Here is a 25,785-nt window from a genome sequence, read left to right on the forward strand (position 1 = left end):
ATCCACCCACCTCGGCCTCCCAAAGGGTTAGGTTAGGTTAGGTTAGTGGCACGAGCCACTGCGCCCAGCTTGATTTTATTACATCTTCAATCTCATTACTTATGGTTAGTCTGTTCAGGTTTTGGTTCTCCTTTTTTCATGTAGGCACTTATTGCTATAAACTTCCCTCTTAGTACTGCTTTTGCCTTTATTCCATAGGTTTGGGTATGTTGTGTTTCCTTTTAACATTTGTTTCAAGAAATTTTTCAATTTCCTTAATTTCTTCATTGACCCGCTGATCACTCAGGAGTATGTTGTTTAATCTCCATGTATTGATAGTTTCCAAAATTCCTGTTATTGATTTCTAGTTTTACTCCATTGTGGTTGGAGAATATGCTTGATATTATTTAGACTTGTTTGAATTTTTAAAACATTGTTTTGTGACCTAACATATTGTCCGTCTTGGAGAATGACACATGTGCTGAGGAGAAGAATGTTTATTCTGCAGCTGTTAGATGAAATGTTCAGTAAATATCTATCAGGTAGGTCCACTTGGTCTATAGGTGCTGATTAAGTCAGATGTTTCTTTGTTAATTTTCTGTCTGGAAGATCTGTCCATTGATGAAAGTGGGGTGTTGAAGTCTCCAGCTATTATTGTATTGGGTTCTACCTTCTTTAGCTCTAATAATGTTTGCTTTATATATTTGGCTGCTCTAGATATATATTTGGTGCATATATATTAACAGTTGTTATATCATCTTGCTATATTAACTCCTTTATCACTATATGACCTTCTTTGTCTCTTTTTATAATATTTTTTTCCTTGAAATGTATTTTGTTTGATATAAGTATAGCTCCTTTTACTCTTCTTTTTGTTTCCATTTGCATGGAATGTATTTCTCCATCCCTTTAAGTCTATGTGTTTCTCTATAGGTGAAGTGGCTTTCCTGTAGGCAACAGATGGTTGGGTCTTGTTTTTTTTCTAATTAATTCAGCAACTATGTCTTTTTGGAGAGTTTAGTCCATTTACATTCAATGTTATTATTGATAAGTAAGGACTTACTCCTGCCATTTTGTTATTTGTTTTCTGGTTGTTTTGTGGTCTTCTCTTCTTTCTTTCCATCCTTCCTGTCTTCCTTACAGTGAAGGTGATTTTCTCCAGTGGTATGTTTTAATTTTTACTTTTTATTTTTTATGTATCCATTGTATGTTTTAAGATTTGAGGTTATCATGAGGTTTGCAAATACTATCTTACAACCTATATTTTAAACTGATGACGACACTGATTGCATAAACTAACAAGCAAAGAGGTAACTAATAAAAATTCTACACTTTTACTTCATCCTACCACTTTTTAAATGTTTATTGTTTCTATTTTATATCTTATTATACTGTCTATGTCTTGAAATGTTATCGTAGCAATGACTTTTTATAGGTTCATCCTTTACTCTCTCTTCTCAGGACACAAGTAGTGTACATACCACAATTACAGTGTTATAATAGTCTGTGAGTTTTTCTGTGTACTTACCATTAACAGTGAATTTTGTACCTTCAGATGGTTTTTTATTGCTCATTAATGTACTTTTCTTTCAGATGGAGTTTCTCTCCATGGGCACCACAGCTGAAGATGCGGTGGGTCACATCTGAAGGCAGCACAGCCCTGCGTCTTACCCAAGGCCCACAGCAAGTACTGCCTGGGTACCAGTGATGTTCAAGGCCGAACGTCTCTTTAGTCAGCAGGTGATGAATCCTGCTAGAACTGGGTCCTTCCTTTCAAGGCAGAAGGTTTCCCTCTGGCCCAGGGTGTGTCTAGAAATGTAGTCTAGGAGCTACAGCCTAGAATGGGGGGTCTCAGGACTCTGCCTGATTCCCTATTCTACTGTGGCTGAGCTGGCATCTAAGTTGCAAGACATAGTTGTCTTTACTCTCTACTATCTTCACCTCAAGCGGAAGGAAGGAGTCTCTCCCAGAGTTGTAAGCTGTGTCGCCTAGGGTTTGGGGAGGGTTGATGCAAGTACTCCCTGGGCCACCCTAGCTGGTATCTCATCAGGTCATGTGCACCCCAAGTCAACTGGCTCTGAGCCCAGCATAACACCTGTCCAGGAATTACAATCCTTGTGACGTAGACTGTCTTTCAAGTTTACTTCTGACCCCAGAGGACTTTAGCTCATGATGGCAGGGCTTGCTGGAATTGGAACTCAGGTTCAGATCTCTGGGAAAGACAACCTGCCTCTGTCTAGGGCTGATCTAAATGCTCTCTTTGCGGGTGCTGGTTGAGTTCTGCCAAGTGTTGCTTTCCGCTGTGACACAGCAGCACTGTGAATGCAACATCCTACAAGCACGGTGCTCTCCCTTCCCCAAGCCCATGGATTCTCTTTCCATGCCATGTGGCCACTGCAGGGGGATGGGGGGGATGGGGGAGGGGTGGTGTAGGTGATTAAAGACTGTCTTTCCTATCCTACTCCATGCCTCCTTCCTTAATACAGTTGTTCAATTTGATGTTCCTGCAGAGGGGATGACCACTGGAAGCTTCTATCTGGCCATCTTGCTCTCTTCCTCTCTAGGAGTGGGCCTTATTAATATTACATTATTACTATCACCTTTTCACAATCTTGTCAAAAGAGGGAGGAAAAAAAGAACACTCAAGAAACCTTACATTTTTAGTGATCTTTGTGTTAGTTTACTTAACTTAGAAAGAAACAAGTCTTTTAACAATAATTTAATTTACAAGATTTATATTAACTCCCAGGGGGACTGGAGTCAATCATATGCTGGAACAGTAAGTGATTAAATTTTCACATTTCTAAGATCTTCATACAGTTTAACACAAAACAAACTAACAGGTATCATCTAGTATATAATTTATTTCAAATGCTTTTGTGGCACATTACTGTAATACATGCATAACATGGTATTCATTGGTCAGGGACATCTAGATAGTCACCAAAGTTTAAGGGAGTTGTACAAGCAAAAAGGTCACTATAAGGGTAGATTCTAAAATCTACTCATGTATCTGGGAAGATCAAGGCTCAAACAAAACATGGTTGGAATAACCAGCTTTTTGGCCCTTTTTTATTATGTAATGATAAATTGCTCCAGTTGAATGCTTCACCACCTGAAGTTCCTTTTAATATTTACTTTCTAAAACCTTCTTATTTACTTTCTAAAAACCTGATAAGAAAAATCTAGAATAAGTTGTGATAAATGTTTAAAACTTTTAAAAAATTACAAGATAGTGTGCAAAAGTCACTGTGATTGTGAAGCAATCATGTTTAAACTAAAAGACGCATTAAACTGTGTAACAGAGGCTTTTTAAAAACTCGTTTTTTCCCTTCTAAATTTCATAACTATTATTCCTAAAAACAGTATTCTTTAGTAAATTGAAAATTATATGATTATATTCTCTATTTTCTTTTTCAGATACTTTCCTTTAACTATCAAATATGCTTATTCGTCCTGATTCTAACATTCTCTTCTGCAACACTATCTGAAGTTCTCAAAAACGTATCTTCAGACTAGCTATTGAAAATTTCAAGAGAAAAATGTTCCACACTCTTGGCTGAATTATTAAAAATGAAATCTAACAGCTAAATAATCTCTGAGGATAGGTGTAGACAAAACACTGGTTCAAAGATTGCTACAGGTCAAATCACTTCACATGCTGTGGCTCTATTCTGTCATCAGTTCACATGGGTCAAGGGCTATGTAACATCATCACTGAACCTGGAAGGAATAATAGAAAGGGAGAACCGTGCTGCAACTCATATAGAGAGGACAAATGAACGAGCCAAATTCCTTCTTAACTCTTCCATTCTACTTCAACAAAATCCAGTACAATTCAACTAAAGCATGTACTGAGAAACTATTATATTGAGTCCATGAAGTTGGTGCTACCAAGGATACAAAAGTAACTGAGACAGGATCCCTGCTGCCAAGAACTTCACTTCCAGTTGAGAGGCAGCCACAGGCGTAAGCAATTGGAGTAAAGATAGGATATGGACAGTAGAATAACAGAGTTATGACATATCAATGGAACACCTAAGAAGTGGGGAGACTTTCTGAGTAACTACAAGGATTAGTTCAAGAAGAAGTTCTTTGAGTTGTGCCTTAATGGGTGGTAGACTTCCTCCACTGAATAGGAAGAAATGAGAAGAGGGCTTCTTATTTACAATAAGGGTAGCGCTAGTCTATTCTTTTCATTGAGAACTACAAAATGAAGATGAAATATATTATAAAATATTGTAAAAGCATCAAAGAGTTGATAAGATAGTAAGGTCAAAACTGAAGGAAAAACAATAAAAGATAAAGAGCTGAAGGTGTTTTTGCCCTGAGAGTATTTTGCCTATTCTAGAAATTACTCTGGAAATGAACTTTTGTTTTGATAGCCCTATTTGTCTTAAGATAATTACATATATCATAGAGGGACTGACTGAAGAAAGGACAGATTATTAGAATAGAAACAAAAAAAGCTGAAACTGAGTCCCACACCTAGCTGTGCAGAGGAGATGCATTAGGATGAAAGGCTGCATCAGGTGTGGTTCCCACACTTACAGCATATACTAGCCCTTGCCCTTCTTTCCTCACAATACAGCAACCAGGGGGCATTTCTTTTCCATAAACTACAAGCAAAACTTGCTGTGCAACCTTGCTTTCCAATTCCTATAACTGGTAATAGCACTAATTTGCCAACATGCAACTGAACACTTACAAAGGAAGAACAGTTTTCATAGGTGTCCAGATCCAAAGTCAATGTGAAAATTACATGTAATCAAAACTACTCTTGAAAATCTTTAAATTGTCCACGAAGTATAGTATCTGAAGTTTCATGAATATAAACTATAATATTGTAATATGAGAAATATATGTATTTGGTCTCTGCCCCTGGTTCCTGGCAAACAGCTCCTAAAACCCTTGGTATCTCTGGAGTGAAGAGTATCTTTTGTATGCTAATGAAATGACTAGTGGCTAGGGGCCCCTAGCCAGCTTCAGGATGGGGGCTGGAAACCAGAAAGACTAAAGCATGACTGGAGGATTGGGACTTTCAGCCCTAGCCCTCAACCTCCAGGAAGTGGAGAGGTAAATCAGTAGCCACTGATTTATCAAGTATGCTTACCTAATACAGCCTTCATTAAAATGGATGGAGTTCAGTGACCTCCAGGTGGGTTAACAAGAAAACACTGTGCCCAAGGGGAATGCACTCCAAATTCACAGCTTCTGCATTGGGGAACCCTGCAGACCTCACCCTATGGATCTCTTCATTTATATTCTTCAAAATATCCTTTGTAATGAGTAGGTAAACATAAGTTAAATTTTCCCTAAGTTCTGTAAGCTGCTTTAGCAAATCAATTGAGCCTAAAGAAGGAAACATGGGAACCCAGATTTACAGCCAGTCAGTCAGAGGCACATATCATAACCTGGGGCTTGCATCTGACACCTAACGTGGAGGGGAGTCTTACGGAAATGAATCCTTAACCCTTATGGACCTGACACTGACTCCAGGTAAACAGTGTCAGAACTGAATTACAGGACACCCCACTGGTGTCCACTGGAGAACTGCTTGGCATGTGGGAAGAAAACCTTGCACAAATCCTACAGTCAGAAGTACTGTAATGAGTGGTGTGTGAGAGTAGGGAAAACACTTTGGCTTTTTCCCATCTCAAAACAACTGTATACAACAATATGTACATATAATTGCATAACATATACAATAATAAACAGATGAAACCACACATCCAAAATATAATTTTCCCATTTTTAAATGTTTTGATGGACAATAATAGTTAAATTAGTATAATGTCATTCTGTATTTTTATATGGCCCTTCATGATTCTTTAAATGCATCTTGTACATAATTTCTACTGATGATGAATTATAATAAGGCATCACATGCAAGACACTGGCTAAATACTTTATATTCATTTTTTCATCTAGTCTTTATGAAACCCTTGAGGTAGGTATTATTGTCTTGATTTTTGCAAACAAGGAAACCGAGGCTAAGAGAGGTAAGTCATTCTTCCTAGGTCACACATTATCATTAGTGGTACAAGTGAGGCTCAAAGCCATGACTTTTAATTACTGTGCTATCTATATAGCCTCCCTATAAAACCACATTTTAGAATTTATATACTGTACATAACATTTATTACATCAGATACCAGTACTTAAAATAAACTCTGCCATATCCACAGCACCTGGAAACAGTTCCTAGAAAAACAGTATATACTAACCCTAACACGTGCTGAGTGAATGGATGAATGAATTACTGAAGACAACCTCACATTGTTTCAATCCTCATAAACAGACTTGAATATATACATTTAACTAATTTGAAAAGTGTAATTCTCAAAAAAAAAATTCTGGATTACCTTAGGGATTGTAAGAATTATATTTTGTATTTTTAAATGTTTTGAGAGCCGGGCATAGTGGCTCACGCCTGTAATCCCAGCACTTTGGGAGGCAGAGGCGGGTGGATCATCTGAGGTCAGGAGTTCGAGACCAGCCTGGCCAACATGGTGAAACTCCGTCTCTACTAAAAAGTACAAAACTTAGCCAGGCATGGTGGCATGTGCCTGTAATCTCAGCTACTGGGGTTGGCTGAAGCAGGAGAATTTCTTGAACTGGGAAGGCGGAGGTTACAATGAGCCGAGATAACATCACTGTACTCCAGCCTGGGCGACAGAGCAAGACTCCATCTCAAAAAATATATATATATATTTTGAGATAACCAAAAAGTAATGAATGGCTAGTTTAAGTTGCTTTAGGGAAAAAGATATGTCTCTTCCAGACACTTATCCTACATACTGCACCAATAACAATGCTCAATTTACAGTCAATTTCAAAATCTTAATGGAATGAGAAGAGACTTTATATTCCATTACTGAGTTTAAGAATCCATTTGATCTTTAATTGTAGATAACATGGGCACAACAACAGTAATTGTATTTGTGACACAGAAAACAATTCAAGCACACATATGTAATAAAAATTATAATTATTAAGAACATGTGAATTTGAAAATAAGGGAAAAATCAGTCAAAACACAAATAACCTTAACCAGTAAAAGGGGATTCATGAGCTAAAAATTTATGATTTACTTGAAGTCAAATTTTAACGATGTTTCATGTCTCAAGAGGTATGGTTTTATGTATAGCTTACAAGTAATAGTTACTACTTTTAATCATATAAAATCCACACAACACCCATGTAACATACCCAAATGCACTAATCAGACTTCTTATAAAACATTTTGGTTGAAAGTATACTATGCAACGTGCTATAATAAGATTTACTCTTCGGGAGTGGGTGAAGGGATAAATTAATTTCTCTTTAAAAATCTTTACTAATTTGGTTCCTTAAAAGGCCAAATAAAACATTAAGATGTTTTTAGAGCCTAAAATAATGCCTCAAGAAATCTATAGCAACAGAAAGCAGACCCATGGTTGCCCAGGGAAGAATGAGAAGCATAAAGGAACTTTTTGCGATGAAAATGTTCTATATCTTGATATGGTGTTGATTATACACATATATGTAGTCAAGACTCACTGAAATGTACTAAAATAGGTACACTTTATTGTATATAAATTATACCTCAATAGTTTATTTTTAAATGCCTAAAAGAAATACATCCTAATAAGAAACATAATAAAGTTCGAGTTATTTAAAAAAAAAAGAAAAGAAAAAGTAAAACAACTATCACTCCAGTTTCTAGAACTCCAAAACTTTAATGAAAGTGGGATATTAATCCCTTTAGAAATGACTGGATAAAGATGTTTTCCTGTCTTTGTATTTTGGAGTAACTGAAAATAATATATACCAAATCATAAGGAAATTCTAAATGTAAATATATTTTAAAACAAAACTTTCACTTTTCTCATGTTAATTTTTGCTTAATATTACTGGTTAGAAATGATTTTGGGTCTGTAAGTTCGTTGCATGTTACTCGATTTTGAATATTTAGTATGTGTCTTTGTTCTACTTTTCTGTGCTCATCTTCCATATCCGCAATCTTTCTTTAGTTTTTGACGTTCTATGATTCTTTTAGCTAGATTATTTCAGAGTCTCTGAAACACTATAATTCTTTTAAGCTAGACTATGTGATAAATACAATAATGCCCTAAATCATCCTTCATATATTTCCTATCAGCTAGGTAAGTCAGAAGATAATTATAAAGTTATTTTAAGATTTCTTTCAGCCTGGCACAGTGGCTCATGCCTGTAATCCTAGCATTTTGGGAGGCTGAGGCGGGTGGATCACCTGAGGTCAGGAGTTCAAGACCAGCCTGACTAACACGGTGAAACCTCATCTCTACTAAAAATACAAAAAAATAAAAAAAACTAGCTGGGTGTGGTAGCGGCACCTGTAATCCCAACTACTTGGGAGGCTGAGGCAGGAGAATCGCTTGAACCGGGGAGGCGGAGGTTGCAGTGAGACTAGATCGTACCACTGCACTCCAGCCTGGACGACAGGGTAAGCCTGTCTCAAAAGAAAAACAAAAATTTCTTTCTTTCACTCTCTGTAAAAGGAAACTGTGAAGCATTTATACTCAGATTTTCCAACTTAAAAGCATTATCAATGATGACATTTTAAACAAGCCATAAAGGGGATATTTTTCATCTTAAAAACATGGCAAATGAGACACACATTACCACTGCAGTCTCAATTAATTGTTCTGTTTAAATTGCAAGCGCTATGAGTCAACAAACCAATCTTGGGTTGCCAAAAGTCACTTACAGTATGTTAAATTAAGAAAAAAATTCTCAGACTTGGTGGGTCAGTGAGAGCAGTGGTCCTCAACCTTTTTGGCACCAGGGACCAATTGTGTGGAAAACAATTTTTCCATGGATGGGGGTGTAGGGAATATGGTTTCAGAACAAAAATGTTCCACGTCAGATCATCAGGCATTAATTAGATTCTCACAAGGAATGTGCAGCCTACATCCCTTACATGCACAGTTCACAATAGGGTTTGTGCTCCTACGAGAACCTAATGCCTCGGCGGATCTGACAGGACGCAGAACTCAGGTGGTAATGCTCGCACACTGGCTCCTCACCGCCTGCTGCATGGCCTGGTTCCTAACTGGCCACAGACCAGTACTGGTTCGCAGTCTGGGGATTGGGGATCCCTGAGCTAGAAGACAAATGAAAATATAATAAGAGAAAGAAAAAAATGAACAAATACCAGAGCTGGCTTTAGAGAGTAATGTAGTATAAGCATCTCATTTTTACAGATGAAGAAACTCAGGCCCATGGAGTTTATGTATGTTAAGACACACCTTAGTTGTCCTAGCACAATTTTAGTGGAAATGGGTAAGCTAAAAGAAAATGAATTCTTAACATATTTTTACATTCCTCAGGAATTGGGGAAGTAAATGTCATTAACTAATAATCAGGCATGGTAAGAACTCAGGTTTCCACAACACCACACTGCCACCTTTCAAACTTTTCACCAAGTTTCTAGTGTAATTTCCTTCCCTCCCTCTAGAGTTCATGCTTAAATTTTCACTAGTCTGTATCTTTAACATAAATACTACCTTTTCTCTAAAGATATAATCTATTATTGCTGCATTAATGCGGTAGAAATATTTAAAAAAAACACTGGAAAGGTAACTGACTGCCTGCTTTTTTTTAATACAGTTTTCAAAGTATATGTAAAGTCATAATTTCTTGCTACTTCTCAGTATATTACTTAATCTCTGAACCTTGGTTTACCCATCTATATATTAGGAATAATAATGATATTGCACTTTGCAGAGTTAAATGAGTTAATTCACATGAAGTGATTACAAGAGTATCTGAAATTCAGTGCCACATGTTAGCTAAAGTTATTATTCATTTAAAATGCTATTCCTACCACTTTTATCATCAAAAAGAATTGTTTACAATAGAGTCTCTCTATGACATAACTATTTATTGTTACATATCGTGCATTCTATATGTTAATAATACCTAGATGACAGCTAAACAGTTAACCATGGTAACAGAAATTATAATGTGGACTACAAGACAAGTCATATCTTCCTGATTTTTACTTAGCATACTCCTAGATGTTTTTTCACAAAATTTCTCTTAATGCCTAAGTACCTTTCCTGTAATCAAGATCACTTTTGCTTTGTAATGTACTCAAAAGACCTACTTAAAGAATTGTCCTTAACTCTCTTCTTTTCCAATGTGATAATTTTCTTCTGACTATAGTACAGGAACCCTTTCTAATTTCTTTTTCAAGACATTAAAGTGGATTACATAACTAGCTTAAAGGTAATCTATATACAACCATTTGTAATCAAATGAGACCCTCTGAATGCCCACTTAAGTATTAAGTGGTATTTTACACCCTTCCAACATTAAGAACAAGACTATACTGCACACTCCTGATTCAAATTACATGGATTTTCTTTAAGATTATAGAACATATAACAGAAGCATATAATTTTCCAACACAATAACTCTTTTCCAATTGAAAAGTATCCTGTAATATTATCAGCATCAATGGGAAAAGACCCCCAGTTCTCAATTTGACAAAGCTTTTGAGATGAAGCTTTCTCTTAAGTAAACAGCAATTTTCACAAGCATAACTGCAAAAAATATAGGAATAACATAACTAATAATTCTGGACCCTAGATCATTTCAAAGCAATGGAGTACCATTCAAATTGTTTTTAATAGAAAACTAAAAAAAAATTTAAAAATCAATTCACAATTGATTTACTAATAAGTAAAGTCCCTATTAATAAAACAATGTTGAAAAATGTTGGTTCAATCACTTTTTTTATATTGTAAATTTATATTGTAAATTATTACACAGCATACATATACATACATAATATGTATGTCTACAATATATAATATGTATGGTATGTGAATAACATCTTTAAAGTTAATTCTGCACTTTACGTGTGTGTGTATATATATATATATCTTTAAAGTATTCTAAAATATCTCAGTAAGAACTTTTTCAGAATCAGGACCCTGAGTAAGCATTACATCGACAAAAAATTGAAATAAGGAAACAGTATTTATTAAATCAACATGTATTGTAAACTTAGCAGCCTACGATTTAGCAATATTTTATCCAAACAACTAATTGTGTAGGAGGTGCTAAATTCAAAGTCTTCTGAACTTAGAAAAGTACATGTAATACATGTGACTTTTTAAAAAATGAGATACAAAATGCTGTTAGTCGAAAGTAATTTTATTCTCCAACTGCTTTGTGACACTGTTGAAAAACACAGACTAACATTTTGTGATCATTCTAATTGGGAAACAAGAAAATGAATTTTAAAAGCCTGTCTTTGTTTTTAAAAATCTGATAAACATTATAAATAATACGATTTTCTCTTATAATTTTTCCTTAAATCTATTAGAAAGTCTAAACTTATGCAAAAAGACTAAGAAAAATAAACTTCACTTCACAAGCCATAAAAAACCAGAGCCTTTCAAAATTACAAGAAAGTAGTAATTATGTCTGACCTTCCATAATACTTAATTAACTGTGCATAAATGAGGTCCATGGAAATCCAGAAAAAATAAAAATTATGCCTTTAAACAACAGTAAACCCTTTTAGATGGCAATTATGAGAAGTGTGATATAATGGGAGAGAATCTAGAGTCAGAGGATACATGATCAAGCCTAGATCATAACCCTTACTAATTCTGTTTCTGACAAACCACTTAACTGTAACTAAGCCTTCATGTTCTCAAGTACAAATATAGGGGTAACAAAGCCTACCTTACTGAAGATAAAACCAGATGTAAAAGTATGTGTAAACTGCTAAGTACAATACATGTGCTACTAATTATACACTTACTACTCTATACTTCCTTGCCTTCTTAAACAGAATTAAACGAACATAACTCATGGCCATAATTATGATTATAAATTATTGTGCTAAACTGTAATATAAGGACCACTGATACATCAACCTAGGCAAAAGAAGGGCAAAATGCTATGAGACGGTGTATTAATCCATTTTCACACTGCAGATAAAGATATACCCGGGACGGAGCAATTTATAAAGAAAAAGAAGTTTAATGGATTCACAGTTCCCACATGGCTGGGGAGGCCTCACAATAATGGCAGAAGGCAAAAAGCATGTCTTACACGGCGGCAGGCAAGAGAGAATGAGAGCCAAGTGAAAGGGGAAACCCCTTATAAAACCATCAGATCTTGTGAGACTTACTCACTACCATGAGGAGAACAATATGGGGGAACCCCTCCACCCCATGATTCAATTATCTCCCACTAGGTCCCTCCCACAACACATGGGAACTATGGGAGCTACAATTCAAGATGAGATTTGGGTGGGGACACGGCCAAATCATATCAGATGTATTGTTTCTTGTTGCCTGCTGCCAGGTTGTTAGCTGAGACTTCTTGCTCCCCTAGTACACATAGCTATCAACAAGAAGCCTTCCCCGAATAATGCTAGTTGAAATTCTCTCTCTTGTAATTTGCTGCTTCACTTCATCTCTCGCCCTTCTTAACAGATAACTTTGTCTTCTACTTCACAGAGAATAAAAAGAAGGTACCAAATGAGAGCTCATCAACTTTCTGCTACCAAACCTACAAACAAACCGGCTATTGCAACCATCTTTTCTTCCTTCCTTCTTTCCTGTAACAACGAAGACAGGTCCGTCCTGTCTCTTACCTAAAGCTAATCCTTCTACCTATGATTGAGATCCCATCCCTTTCTGCTTTTGTTAATTATTCAAACTCTCCTGTAACTTCAATCCCAAGCTTTTCCGTGGCTACTTCCCATACAGTGTAAACATGTACAAGTCTCTCTCATCTTCTAAAAGAAAAGCAGCAGAAAAAATTTCAGCCTTTTATTACAGTCTACCTACTCTCATTCTCCTTATCTAAGAGCTACACCTCCCCTGTCCTAGAGAAATACCATGAAATGTACTACGGACATGGCAGGGAGCTGTGAAGGCACGATTACAACTAAGATCATCTTGAAACAATGAGTGAGAATCAGGTGAGGCAGTGGATGGGCAGAGTGCAAATGCAAAGGCATATTGCCACAGACGGGTATCTGGCCTCCAAAGGGAAAAGAAAATAGTTCAGAGCTTCTACTAAATGGCAAATTAATAAGAGATAGGGTCTTGCTCTGTCACCCAGGCTGGAGTGCAGTGACACAATCATATCTCACTGCAGCCTTGAACTCCTGGGCTCAAGCAGTCCTCCTGCTTCAGCCCCATGAGTAGCTAGGATTACAAGTGTGAGCCACAGCAACTGGCTCGCACTTTCCTCCCACTGAAAATTCCTTGATAGTAACAGCAAAGGAATAATTTCTTTAAAAAAAGGCATAAATGTGTAAGAACAAAAAGGAGAGAAGAGAAAAAACAGGTGAAAGAACAGGAGAGAAGAGAAAAAAACAGGTGAAAGATACCAAAATTTGGAGAGATAGAAAATTCATCAATAAATAACAAATTCAGTGTACCTGCAAAAACTGAAACCTAAGTCTAAAGTGAAAGAGAAAAAGAAGTGAGTTCATTCACACAGAGGCAGGAAAATTGAGGAATGGAAGGCATCAAGTACCTTTGAGAGTGGAGTTGAGGGGCAAAATTAAACAAGAGAAAAACTGGACAAGACTAAAAAAATGGTTAGACCTCCACCTCTCTTCCTTACTATAAAGCCAGAAATCACAATTCATTTTATGAGGCTAGCATAACCATGATAATAAATTTAGACATAAATATTATGAGAAAAGAATATTACAGACAAATATACAGCATGAAATTAAACATAAAAATCCATGACAAAATAATAGCAACTAGAATCCCTCCATGTATAAATATAATAATGCTTCATGATAGGTGAAGTTTGTTCATCCTAGGAATGAGAAGTGGGCTTAACTTAAGAAAAATCTACGTGATTCACCACATTAACAAATTAAATGAGAAAAATCAATAAATGATCAATAAATGCAAAATTCAGTAAACGCAAAAAAAAAGATCTAACAAATTTAAATACCTACTTATCAGAAAAACTCTTAGCAAAGTATTAATTGGAAGAATTTCCCCAAGCTGATAAAGGGCATCTTTAAAAACAGACAGTTAACAGTATACTTACTGGTAAAATATTGAAGGTTTTCCTCCTAAAATCAAGAACAAGGCAAGGATATCTGCTCTTAACACTTCAATAGAAGCATTATAATAGAAGCAACATTTTAATAGAAGCAACATTCAATAGAAGCAACCAGCTAGTGCATTAAGGCAAGAAAAGGAAATAAAAGACATACAGACTGCTAAAACGGAATTAAAACTCTCGTTATTTGCAAATGACATAATTGCGTTGGCAGAAAATTCTAAGAAATTGACAAAAATAGCTATTAAAATTAAAAAGCAAATTTACTTAGATTGTAGGATAAAAGACCAGTATATAACAATAAGCTATAATTTTATATACTATCAATCGACAGCTGAAAAATGAAATATTTTTTAAAATATCATTTACAATGGAACCAAAAACAAATAACTAGAAAGAAATTCAAAAAGATATGTAAGACCTCTACACTGAAAATTATAAAACACTGATGAGAGAAATGAAAGATGTCTTAAGTATGGATTCAAAGACTCAATATTATTAAGATGCCCATTCTACCAAAGTGGATATATATTATTGCAATCCCAGTTTAAAACTCAAGCAAGATTTTTTTGGAAGACATTTACAAGCTGATTCTAAAATTTCTCTGGAAATATAAGCAAACTAGAATAACCAAAATAAATTTGAAAAGGAGAGTATTAGACTAACTTTACAATGACTTTGAGACTGACTATAAATCTACAATAATCAAGATGGAGGTATTAGTAAATGGATAAACATATAAAACAGAATAGAGTCCAGTAATAGACTCATACTGCCAACATAGTCCAATGGAGAAAAAAAGTTTTCAACAAATGATGCTGGAACAACTGAGTATCTATACTGAGGAAAAATAAAAACATGACCTCACATCTTACGCCATACACAGAAATAAGTCTAAAGGTAAAAGCAAATGACCACTTCTAGAAGAAAACATCGAAGAACATTCTCATAACCTTAGAGAAGATGGGAAGTATTAACTATAAAAACACACATTTGATAAATTATATTTTGCCAAAACAAAAAACTCTGCATCAAAAAGATACCATGAAGAAAATGACCAGGTAAATCACAGACTAGGAGAAAATATATACCATATATACACAGAATCAAGAATATATTTAATTAAAAAAAAAACACTTCATAAAAGAAAATTATACAAATGGCCAATTATCACATTAAAAAGGGCTCAACATCATCAGTCATCAGAGAAATTTTTAAAAGGCAACAACCCCACAATGGGGTATGACTACAGACACCGTAGAGTAGTACAGTGATTCTCATGGGATGTGGCAATTTTGATAGGCAGGCAGCATTTTTGGTTGTTACTGGCATCTAGGATCCTGCCACACATCTTACAAAGCACAGGACAGCCGAAATAACAAAGAATTATCCTGCCCAAATGTCAATAGTGGCAAAATTGCGAAAACTCCAACAGCCAAAATGAAAGAGACCAATAACATCAAATACTGGCAAAGATGAAGAGCAACCAGAACTCTCTGACACATTGTCAGCACATACGTAAAATGGTTTATCCACTTTGCTGTTTGACAGATACTACAAGACTGCTTCTCATTGGCCAATTAAAGGACAACATGGCCTACAAGAACCAGCATGATTCAGTCTACTTTTCCAGCCTCATCTCCCAATTAACTGAGTGAGGTACAAGGATAGTTTAATACTAGAATATTTTTCAATAAAGTCTACTTGATTCTGCTGACAGAAATTTTAAAAATTCTGAGGCAAAAAGTACCTTAAGGTCATTTAGTCCGACATACTTCCTAAAGTAAGAATATTAGTACAATCCTAATGATGAAAAACAGCTACTGTCTCTCACAATGAACATTAATAGTTTTGGCAAAACAACATTGATGTAACTGGTCTAAACTGAAGAGACAACAAATTCTATATAAATAACAGTTCTTTACTCTTTATAAACTGAGTTAACTGGACTTCAGTATAGAATTACAGACACTGCCTTAAGAAGCATCACAATACAGATTGAAAAAATGAATATAAAAGTTCAGAAAAATATGTTTACAAATACTACAATTCATTTTTTAAAAAATGAGTCAGCCGGGTGTGGTGGTTCGTGCCTTTAATCCCACGACTTTGGGAGGCCGAGGCAGGAGGATCACTCGAGGTCAGGTGTTTGAGACCAGCCTGACCAATATGATGAAACCCTGTCTCTACTAAAAATACAAAAATTGCCTTAATCCCAGCTACTTGGGAGGCTGAGACAGGAGAATCGTTTGAACCTGGGAGGCGGAGGTTTCAGTGAGCTGAGATCACGCCATTGCACCCCAGCCTGGGCAACAACAACAACGAAAAGTCAACTGATAATTAGTGTATAAATGGTCTAAATCAGCATTACCCAATAGAAATATAATGTAAGTATAAATGCAGGCTACATATGCAATGTTAAAAAAGTAAAATGCAAGAGAAACAAACTTGGATATGTGCAAATACATGCATGCATATTATGCATATAAACCACAAAATAGCCAGTAATCCAAAATATTATCATTTCAACAAATAATCCACATAAAAACTGTTTGATTAATTACAAAGAATTATCAGACAGGGAATTTAACTGTGATAAGTTTATTATAGGATATAGTAGAAACAGTGGACAACACGTATAAAAAGATGAGAAAGAGATGGAAACTTTAAAAAAAGAGCCAGTAGAAATGCTAGATATGAAAATTAGATAAGAGATCAAGAATTCTTTTAAGAAGTTTATCAGCAGATGGACACCGTAGAGGAAAAATAAAACCAGTGAACTTTAATCAACATAATCAACATAAATCTGTTAAATTATTTTAACTCTTTTAAAATACTGTCTTTAAAATCCAATGTAAATTTTACCCTTACAGTCCATCTCAAGTCAGGCTAGCCACATTTCAAGTGCTCAACAGCCACATGTGGCTAGTGGCTACTGTTGCTTATTATGTAACACTTACAAATATTTCACATGGATTATTTCATTTAGTCCTCCCTTGGCACATATAAGAAAAAGTAACTTGTCCAAATTCTCAGCTAGAGATGGACTCAAGATTCTAACTCAAGCAGCCTGACTCAGATCTCCTGCTCCTAACCAGGCTTTCCACCTCAAATCAAGTTTTTCTGCAATATTACTGAAACGTTCAATTAAATCAAATTAATACCTGGATTCCTGCCACTGGTATCCTATTTTTTGGAAACCTAAATTTGTGCTTTCATATAAAAATTAATTTTTTCCCCTCATGATTTAAAATCTGAAAGAAAAGACTCACCATTAATATGAGTTTTTGATATTTTTCTTTTAGGTCTGACATACTTGCAGATGGGTCTGCCCCTAGGATGCTGTACCAATCCTTTTCGGGCATCTGCTCAGCAGCCATCATCCATGGAACCAGAAGTGGGCCTTCTCAGATTAGCTGAATAGAAATATTAATGACAATTCATTACGGTTTGCCATGTATCTAAGAAAAAAGTAAGTACTACTTTTGTAAGTTCTTTAATATTTAGTCGAGTAAATCATGATTATAATGCAAACCTGAGAAAAAAAGAAGCATATATTTTTATTTAAAATGCCCCAAGAATTCCACGTACAAGTGTACCGACAAGTATGGAAAATGTGTTAGGTGTTTCACGATATATGTTTATACCTTAATTAATAAATATACAACAGCATTTAAAAAAAGAATTTTATAATGAACTGGGTGGTGTATGAACCTTTAAGAAGGTATTTCTGCTAATCTTATGAAAAAACTGGCACACAAGTAAGCACTCACTAAACACGCTGGAGGAACTTAATGAATATTTACAAAATGAACGAATTAAAAAAAAAGCAAAACAGAACACCAAAGAATTAAAATAAATTTGGGGGCATTCCTTCTGAATGTTTCTCGTTTGCTTTTCCTCCAGATTGCCTGGAGAGCATGATATGCGAAATAACATCAGCACCAGCAGGTAGAGAACAAGAGTCCCCTGTTATTGGAGAGGCGCAGAGACCTTGCAAAGACAGAGTGAAACTCACTACGCAAGGATGCGCCAGTCTTCCACGCTCCAGAAGAGACCCTACCAGGAGCCCCAGAAATCAGGCAACCTCTTCCCACAGCTATATACACTTAACGAAACAGCCAGGAACTCGGGAATCTTCTCCATTCACAGTCGGCTTTACCCACCCAGCTATTGGAGGGCACCCTCTCCACGCTTTACAGTACATCAGACCTACCTAACTTCACATTTGCGCTGCCGCCCACTCCTTGCCTACTGTCGGCCAGAACTCGGGACCGGCTTCTTCTTCCGCCGGAAGTCACTGCGCCGACGTGTCCGCGTTTCTAGTCGAGCAGTTGTGGCGGTGGCACAGCTCAGCAGCGACGCTCCGCCCACCCCGGAGCGGTCGCTATGGTAACCAGTCACGGCTTCTATGGAGTGGCGTTTACTACCAGTAAGTTCCCGAACTGTGAAGAAAGGCGCTTTTGGCTTCGTTCTGAGTCTCTCTTGTCCCGGCCACGCAACTGTCGTTTCTATCCTCCTCCTCAGCGAGCACCCCCCTCGCCTTCCCAGGCTTTCCCCGCCTTCTTCAAAGCTTCCTTCGTTTACCGTACCCTGAGCTACTCTCAATCTTTTCGTTTGGTGCTTGAACTCGGGGGTGAGAGAGGGGTGCGGGGGCAAGGATAAGAGAAGGATGGGGAGACCTGATGCTACTCTCGTCCCTACAGTTCCTTTACAATGTTCTCATTCGAAAATTAAAAGGACCAAAACCTGTGCCAGGTAGGGCTAGATTTGCGGGGGATGGGGTCGGTTTAATTTTTTTTCTGCAGAAGATATTCAACGTAATTATTAATATTTCTTTTAGACCTTAGCAACCAACTTACAACATGAAAACGTTCCAAAATTCTTTCACATTTGCTATTTCACTTTGCTTTCATTTCAACCCAGTGAGACAAGTAAGGCAGGTGCTATTATTTCCACTGTATTATAGATGAGGAAAGAAATCAAGGATCAAGGCCAAACAGCCAGTTGGGTAGCAGCAGAACAAGGACTCAGCAAGTCTACACATTCCCAGGGCAGCTATGCTATCTTTCAAGCTTACAGAAAACAGAATGAACTGCTCTTCTTAGAAGCAGTTAGGGGGCATTGCATATGGGCACTGTTGGGGTTTGCTGCTGTTGCTGTTGGTGGTGTTGGTGGTGTTTTTCTCTCCTCTCTTCTCCCTTTCTGATTCCTGTGTTTCCTTTTATTACTTCTTTGTGCTGCTTACTTTACATTAACACCTCTTCCCAGCACTGCACCTGGCGATGAAAACTACATCTTATTTTTGGCCAACATGACATAAATTTCACTTAGAGATGTTTACATGGTTTTGTTGTTACTGTTTAGATTTTACTTTCCTTTTTTTTAATCCTTCTTCTACCAATCTGAGTTTGAGAAGCAGTCAAGATAAACTTAAGCAGAATAAATAAAATAATCTAATATGATCAATTATTTAATGATGTTATGAGCTATAAAGAATAACTGAATGAAACAAGCAAGTTTAAAAATCTAAAGATGAAAGTATAGATTAGGTTCTCCACAGGATTTTGTCAAGTTTAAAGGCAGACACAAAGAGCATCTGGTTTTAGTCCTGGCTCCATCATACTTTCTTGTGTGGCCTTATGGAAATACCTAAAGCAATGGAATTAAGTAGTGTCGTGAATGCTTTGCTAAACAGCACTGTCAGAATGATGCCACCTTGAACATCTCTAGCCCTCAAACTCCCCTCTCTCTACTGTTGATTCTTCCTTGTATAGGTAGATATGCTCTGGTACTCCAGGTTTTTTGTTTTTTACAGCAAAAGCATTTTATTTCGATTTACTACTGTATTAGGTTATTGTGTTACCTCATTTATTTATTGGGGTTTGGAAAGTAAGAAATAGTTTTTTTCCCAGCAATGCCAAATATTTTTTCACTTCATCTCTACATACTTTAGTTTGCATCCCTAAAATGTACCAACTTTTTCTTTTATCTCCATAATGTCATTATTGGACTGTCACATAATATCTAGACCTTATTTACATTTTCACGGTTAATTGAAAATGTCTTTTTCTGGTTGGTTTGCTTGACTAGGAATCAGACAAAATGTACACTTTCCATTTAGCTGTTCTGTTTCTTAAATATCTTTTAAATTTTAAATTAAAGGAGTCCCATTTCTTCACTACAACCTTGTTTTTTTCTTTTCTTGCCATTGGCTTACTGACTGAGAACAGTTGTCTTACACTCTGTCTGCTTGTACCAAAATAAGCTTCTTAAAACAATTTTTACATAAATTTCTGATCATTAAGCTTCCTTCATTTTTGATTTTCTAGAACAGTACTTTCCAATAGAAATAGAATGTATGCCATAAGTGCAGGCTACCTATGTAATTTTAAATTTTTTAGTATCCACATTAGGCACATAAGAAACAGGTGAAATGAATTTTAACAATATATTTTATTTAATGCAGTATATCCAGAATATTATTTCAAAATTAATTAACCTAAGAATTATTAAGGCGATACTTTATGTTCTTTTCTCCTACGAAGTCGTCAAAACCTGGTATGTATTGTGCCTGAACACACCTCAATTTGAACTAGCCACATTTCAAATGCTCAGTAGCCACATGTGACTAGTGGCTACTGTATCAAGCAGGGCAGGTCTAGAGAATAAAGTCTTAACTCCTTAACCTGCCATTCAAGTTACCTCTTCAATAGGATCCTTACTTTTCCAGCCTCCCCTATTATCGCCATACATTAAACATTTAAACAATTGGATCTTTTCATGGTACTGAAACCAACCCAATAGTCCCATAGACAGGGTTTTGTTTGTTTGTTTAGTTTTGCTTATTGGGTTTTTTTTTATGAATAAACATAGAAATGGACACTTCTTGTCTGAAAGCTTGAAACTTGCGTTTATTTTATCTTTTTGTTTGCTTGTTTGAGACAGGGTCTTGCCCTGGTGTCCAGTCTGGAGTGCAGTGGCACGATCTCAGCTCACTGCAGACTCTACCTCCCAGGCTCAAGCTATCTACCCACCTCAGCTTCCCAAGTAGTTGGGACCACAGTTGCATGCCACTATACCTGGCTAATGTTTGTTTTTTTTTTGTAGTGATGCAGTTTCACCATGTTGGCCAGGCTGGTCTGGAACTCCTGAGCTCAAGCAATCTGCCTGCTTCAGCCTCCCAAAGTGCTGAGATTACAGGCATGTGCCACTGCGCCCAGCCACGTTTCTTTGATCTTTATTTGAGTTCCTTCCGCAAGAAAGGACGCCCAGACCTCTCAACAAGTATCAAAGAGCTAAAACTCACCAGATTACTGCATCTAGACAATGAGATGCCAGACCCCTCATTCTTCATTATTGCTTCCTTACCCCTCCTTAGTTCCTGTTTTCTCATACGTAGTTAATATTTCTTCCCTGTTATATAAACCCCTAATTTTAGTCAGTGAGGGAGACAAATTTGACACTGATGTCCCATTTCCTTGGCTGCAGCATCTGATTAAAGCCTTCTTCTTTGACAATAATCATCGTCTCAGTGATTGGCTTTTTGGGTGGCAAGCAGCAAGACATAGATGGAACTCCTGGTGTTTCGGTAACAATATTTCATCAATAATTGTGTTCAAATGCTTCTCCTTACTTATAACACCCTAATTCTTTTCTTCCTCCTATCAGAATAATCCCTCCTTTAAGGCCTATCTCTTCCATCAAGCCTTTTATGATGGCCTAGTCCTTAGAAATTACTGCCGCCTCTTATCTTTTATAGCAAGTCCTTTGTATATCACAGTATATTGTTTTGCTTAGAATATATTCTGATTCCCCAGTTGGGTTGCAAGCTTTCTGAGAGCAAGAACACCTCTCCTCAGAGAAACTGAGAACCAGCTATCTTGCCTCATTCTCTGGAGTTCTAATGATACATAGCTCTAATGGTTTTGTTTCTCAGTATCTTGTTTTCAGAAGGCAATTTATCCATTTTATATGAAACTTACATAGCAGAAATATAAACTATGTTAGTATCATGGTTAAGAGCATGAACTCTAGGGTCAGAACATATGTATTTAGTCCAGGCTTTTCCTGTTACTGGCTATGTGAACTTAATTCTTCTCTGTGCTTTGGTTTCTTCCTCTGTAATATGGGAGTAACAATAGTATTTTCCTTAGGGATTTGTTGTGAGAATTAAATGAGATAGTTGTGCCTGAAAGTAGTGAGTACTCAGTAAAGGTTAGCTATTATCGTTATTATTAATTAATAATAGTTGTTGCTCAGTTTTTATATATTAGAATATTAGACATTCATAACAGTATTTTAGGAATTTCTAAAGAGAGCAAATGAAAGCAAGAAACAATTGAATTGGAAAAATAAAATCAAACTCAAATATTTGTTGAACTATACATTTGGTTGGACTTCAGAATAAATTAAAAGGATAGGCAAAACTTTAGTTTGTGTCATCAGCATCTAACATAACCCAGGTAGGCATATATTAAATATTTGATTCCAAGATGATTGATCAAGTGCTATGGATGTAGATAGATATATTAGGAGTTTAAGATCCTTTGTCATGATGGTAGCAAAAAATGACATTGCTATTAAATCTATCACTTTAGTACATGCCTGCCATAAACTAAAGTCCACCAGACATTCACAAATTCTTAATTTGATGTCATACTAGTCAATTGTGCTTCTCATTGATGGATAATAATGGAAATCTATATTATGTATATATATATTTAGTGTACTTCTGCTAATTATTTCCTATTCTAGGATTATATTTACTTGGCTGTTTTGGTAGTTCCATCACCAACTATTCCTTCATTTCCTTGATTTTTAATTCTGAATTTTAGGATTTTTATGCCAGTGAACTAAGCTGTTTTTAAGTACCACGGGACATTATGGTTATGTTCCAAAACTGAATGATTGCCTCTAGAGCAACTTATAATTTACTGTGAAGATAGAAAAACCACCAAAAATTAGCTAGTTATTTGATTTTTAAAAGACAATGATATATATACAGCCTTCATTCATGTATTGACTCAATCAACAAATATTTGTTGAGTGTCTCTTACGTAGCCCTTACTCCGTTAGTTACAGGAGACACAAAACAAAGTTGACTGTAGTCCTCTCAAAGCTTAGTTTATCTGGGTAAACAGACATTTAAACAGGAACTGAAATAACTGTAGGAAGTACTAGGCCAGATGAAATACCAGGTGCTGTGGTATTAATTAATAACTTTAATTAATAGATTAATTGAATGATTGAAATCCTTGAATCAAGATGAAGCTAATCCAGGAAGGTGTATGAAGTGTTAAGTTTTAAATAGTGCTTTGAAGGAAGGGAAAGGCGAATGACTAGAATGAAAAAACTTCCTCTCTTCTTTTTTTTGGTAGATTAGCATAAAGCTTTAGATAGTATTGAGAATCAGTTCTGATGAACAATCCTAGCTCATCTTTTAGAAATGGTTTTCATTTTTCCCTTTGTTGGTTGTCTTAACTCAGTCTATTCTCTCCTTTTCCATTTTGACAATAGTCATCATCAGTGAACTTTCGTTGAGTTTGTGCAAGGCAGTACACTAAGCAGGAGAGAAACAAAGAGGAAGAGGTAAATATTTTTTGCGGGCACCACACTTGTTGCTGTGTTTTTCTTGTTTTTTAGCATTATGTGTCAGTTCTTTCTAACTTTTTTCAGAATCTTATCTGGGATTTTTCTTCCTGTTTTCCTATCTTCACATCTGATGTTTTAATCATTCCATGATCCTATTAAAAATATTGTCTGTAATCCATCTCCTGTTTATCTTTAATAGTCATACAAATACCAACTTGTTTTTTCCCGCATTCACTTCTTTGCCCTTTTCTCTTTTTTCTTATCACCACTCTGGTTTTTCTGGGCACTTTCCAACTACCCTGAAATGTGTGGTGATCTCTTCCAGCCATGTGGGGATATGCATTTACATATAGAAGCTCCTTGACATGTGATGGGGTTATGTCTGATAAGCCCATTTTAAGTTGAAAATACTATTAGTGCCTTAATACACCTAACCTACTGAACATCATAGCTTAACCTAGCCTACTTTAATTGTGCTCAGAACACTTAACTTTAGCCTACAGTTGGGCAAAATCATCTAGCACACAGTACACCATAGAGTATTGGTTGTTTACCCTGAGAGATTGCATGGTTCACTGGCAGCTGCTGCTCCCTGCCACTGCCCAGCATCACGAGAGATTATTTTATTACATATCACTATCCTGGGAAGAGATCAAAATTCAAAGTACGGTTTCTGCTGAATATGTATTCAGTAGACTATACACCATGTAAAATCAAAAAATTGTTAGTCAAACCATCCTAAGTCAGGGACTGTCTGTACTGTTTTTAAAAGTGTGCTACTTTCTCTATTTTAGTTTTTTAATCCTGAATTTTTTTTGAAAAGTTTATTTTTGTCATGTAATTGACTCACGCAAGAAAGGTTAATCTGAACGATCAAGGGGTGTTAATTTGTGGGTTAAAATGTGTTAAACAGTTGATTTGAAGTCTGTTTAAGTCAATTAGAGAGTATAATGAAGATATTTCCAGGGTGTTATGGAACCTTTCGAAGTTAGTGTGGAATTCACTAGTGTATATTAACTATGGCACCTGGCTAAACATGTTATTGCATTCAGGTTTTTTAATTTGTGTGAATTCTAATAGATACGAATAGGTCAATATATATAGAAGTTTGACTTTATTAATGAGCCTCATATTTTCTTATAGGAAATTAAATTCATGACTTAATTCATCATAAGCAATGGAAAATGTAATTAGTATCATTGTTATCTTTGTTAGTCGCATATTTTTCTGAAATGTAAGGCAATGACTCTTGTTTTAAAATAAGATTAGTGTCATTATTATAGGTTTTTAAATGCTAAGTATCTCATATGGAAGAGTAGAATTCATAAATACATATAAAATGTTGTGTGCTCACTTAAAAAAATGATTTGTTTCCTCCCCTAAAATTACATGAAGTAAAATTATGAGACATTTTAGTGTTGGTTAATATTTTCAAAGATTTCAAAATAGTTAATATTATTACACACAGTTTAATATTATTGTGCTCAAATTCAGTCATTGAATATAATTTTTGTGTGATGATAGCATTATTTAAGATGATTAAGCATTACAGCTTCAACAATTTAAATCCATAAGAGATAAGACAGTAAAAATTAAATCTTAAAATGCATTCTTCACTTAACATCAGGGTTAATATAGTCTGTTTTTTATTACTTATGTCAGTTTACTAGTAATAAACACATTTAGCATTTCAGCTTCTTGCAACCTTTTAGTTTAATTATTTAGAGACTGAGAAAAACAAGTCTTGTATGCTAAAGGGATTTCTGCAATGATGGATTAAATGCCAAAATAATGAAACCACACATCTTAAAAAATATACTGAAGAATAGATATTTTCTGATGAATTTCCACAAAATATCATATTTTTAAAATATTTTCAGCAATTCATAGTATTACTTTTTAATCTACTGTAGAAGCACCATGAGTCTAGTCTTTTGTAGCTCATTAGCAATTTCTTTAATGAGTTTTTGGTGTGATAGATAGTTAAAGTAACAGACAAATGACAGATTGTTTGCCTTTAATGATTTCCCTGTTTCAAGCCCATTACAAAGCAATTAGAAATCTGACAGCATTTTCACTCTGCATTACTGATCGTCTAAAGTGATGAGGAATGAGAGGTGGTGAATA

General features: G+C 35.7%; 1 protein-coding gene across 3 annotated transcripts in view; it reads right to left on the reverse strand.

Annotated features, from left to right (window-relative positions):
* Nucleotides 1-18,375, reverse strand: part of DNAJC24 (DnaJ heat shock protein family (Hsp40) member C24) — a 67,343-nt gene extending 48,968 nt beyond the window's left edge. For all 3 annotated transcript variants that reach the window (XM_023230309.2, XM_023230310.2, XM_023230311.1), the window contains exons 1-2: nt 18,281-18,375; nt 17,337-17,480 (exon numbers count right to left, since the gene is read on the reverse strand). In XM_023230309.2, the coding sequence (XP_023086077.1) occupies nt 17,337-17,447 (111 nt within the window). In that variant the 5' untranslated portion in view covers nt 17,448-17,480; nt 18,281-18,375. The remainder of the gene's footprint in view (nt 1-17,336; nt 17,481-18,280) is intronic.
* Nucleotides 18,376-25,785: the final 7,410 nt, after the last annotated feature.

The sequence above is a fragment of the Piliocolobus tephrosceles genome, chromosome 13 (assembly GCF_002776525.5).
Source record: "Piliocolobus tephrosceles isolate RC106 chromosome 13, ASM277652v3, whole genome shotgun sequence".
NCBI classification, from domain to species: domain Eukaryota; kingdom Metazoa; phylum Chordata; class Mammalia; order Primates; family Cercopithecidae; genus Piliocolobus; species Piliocolobus tephrosceles.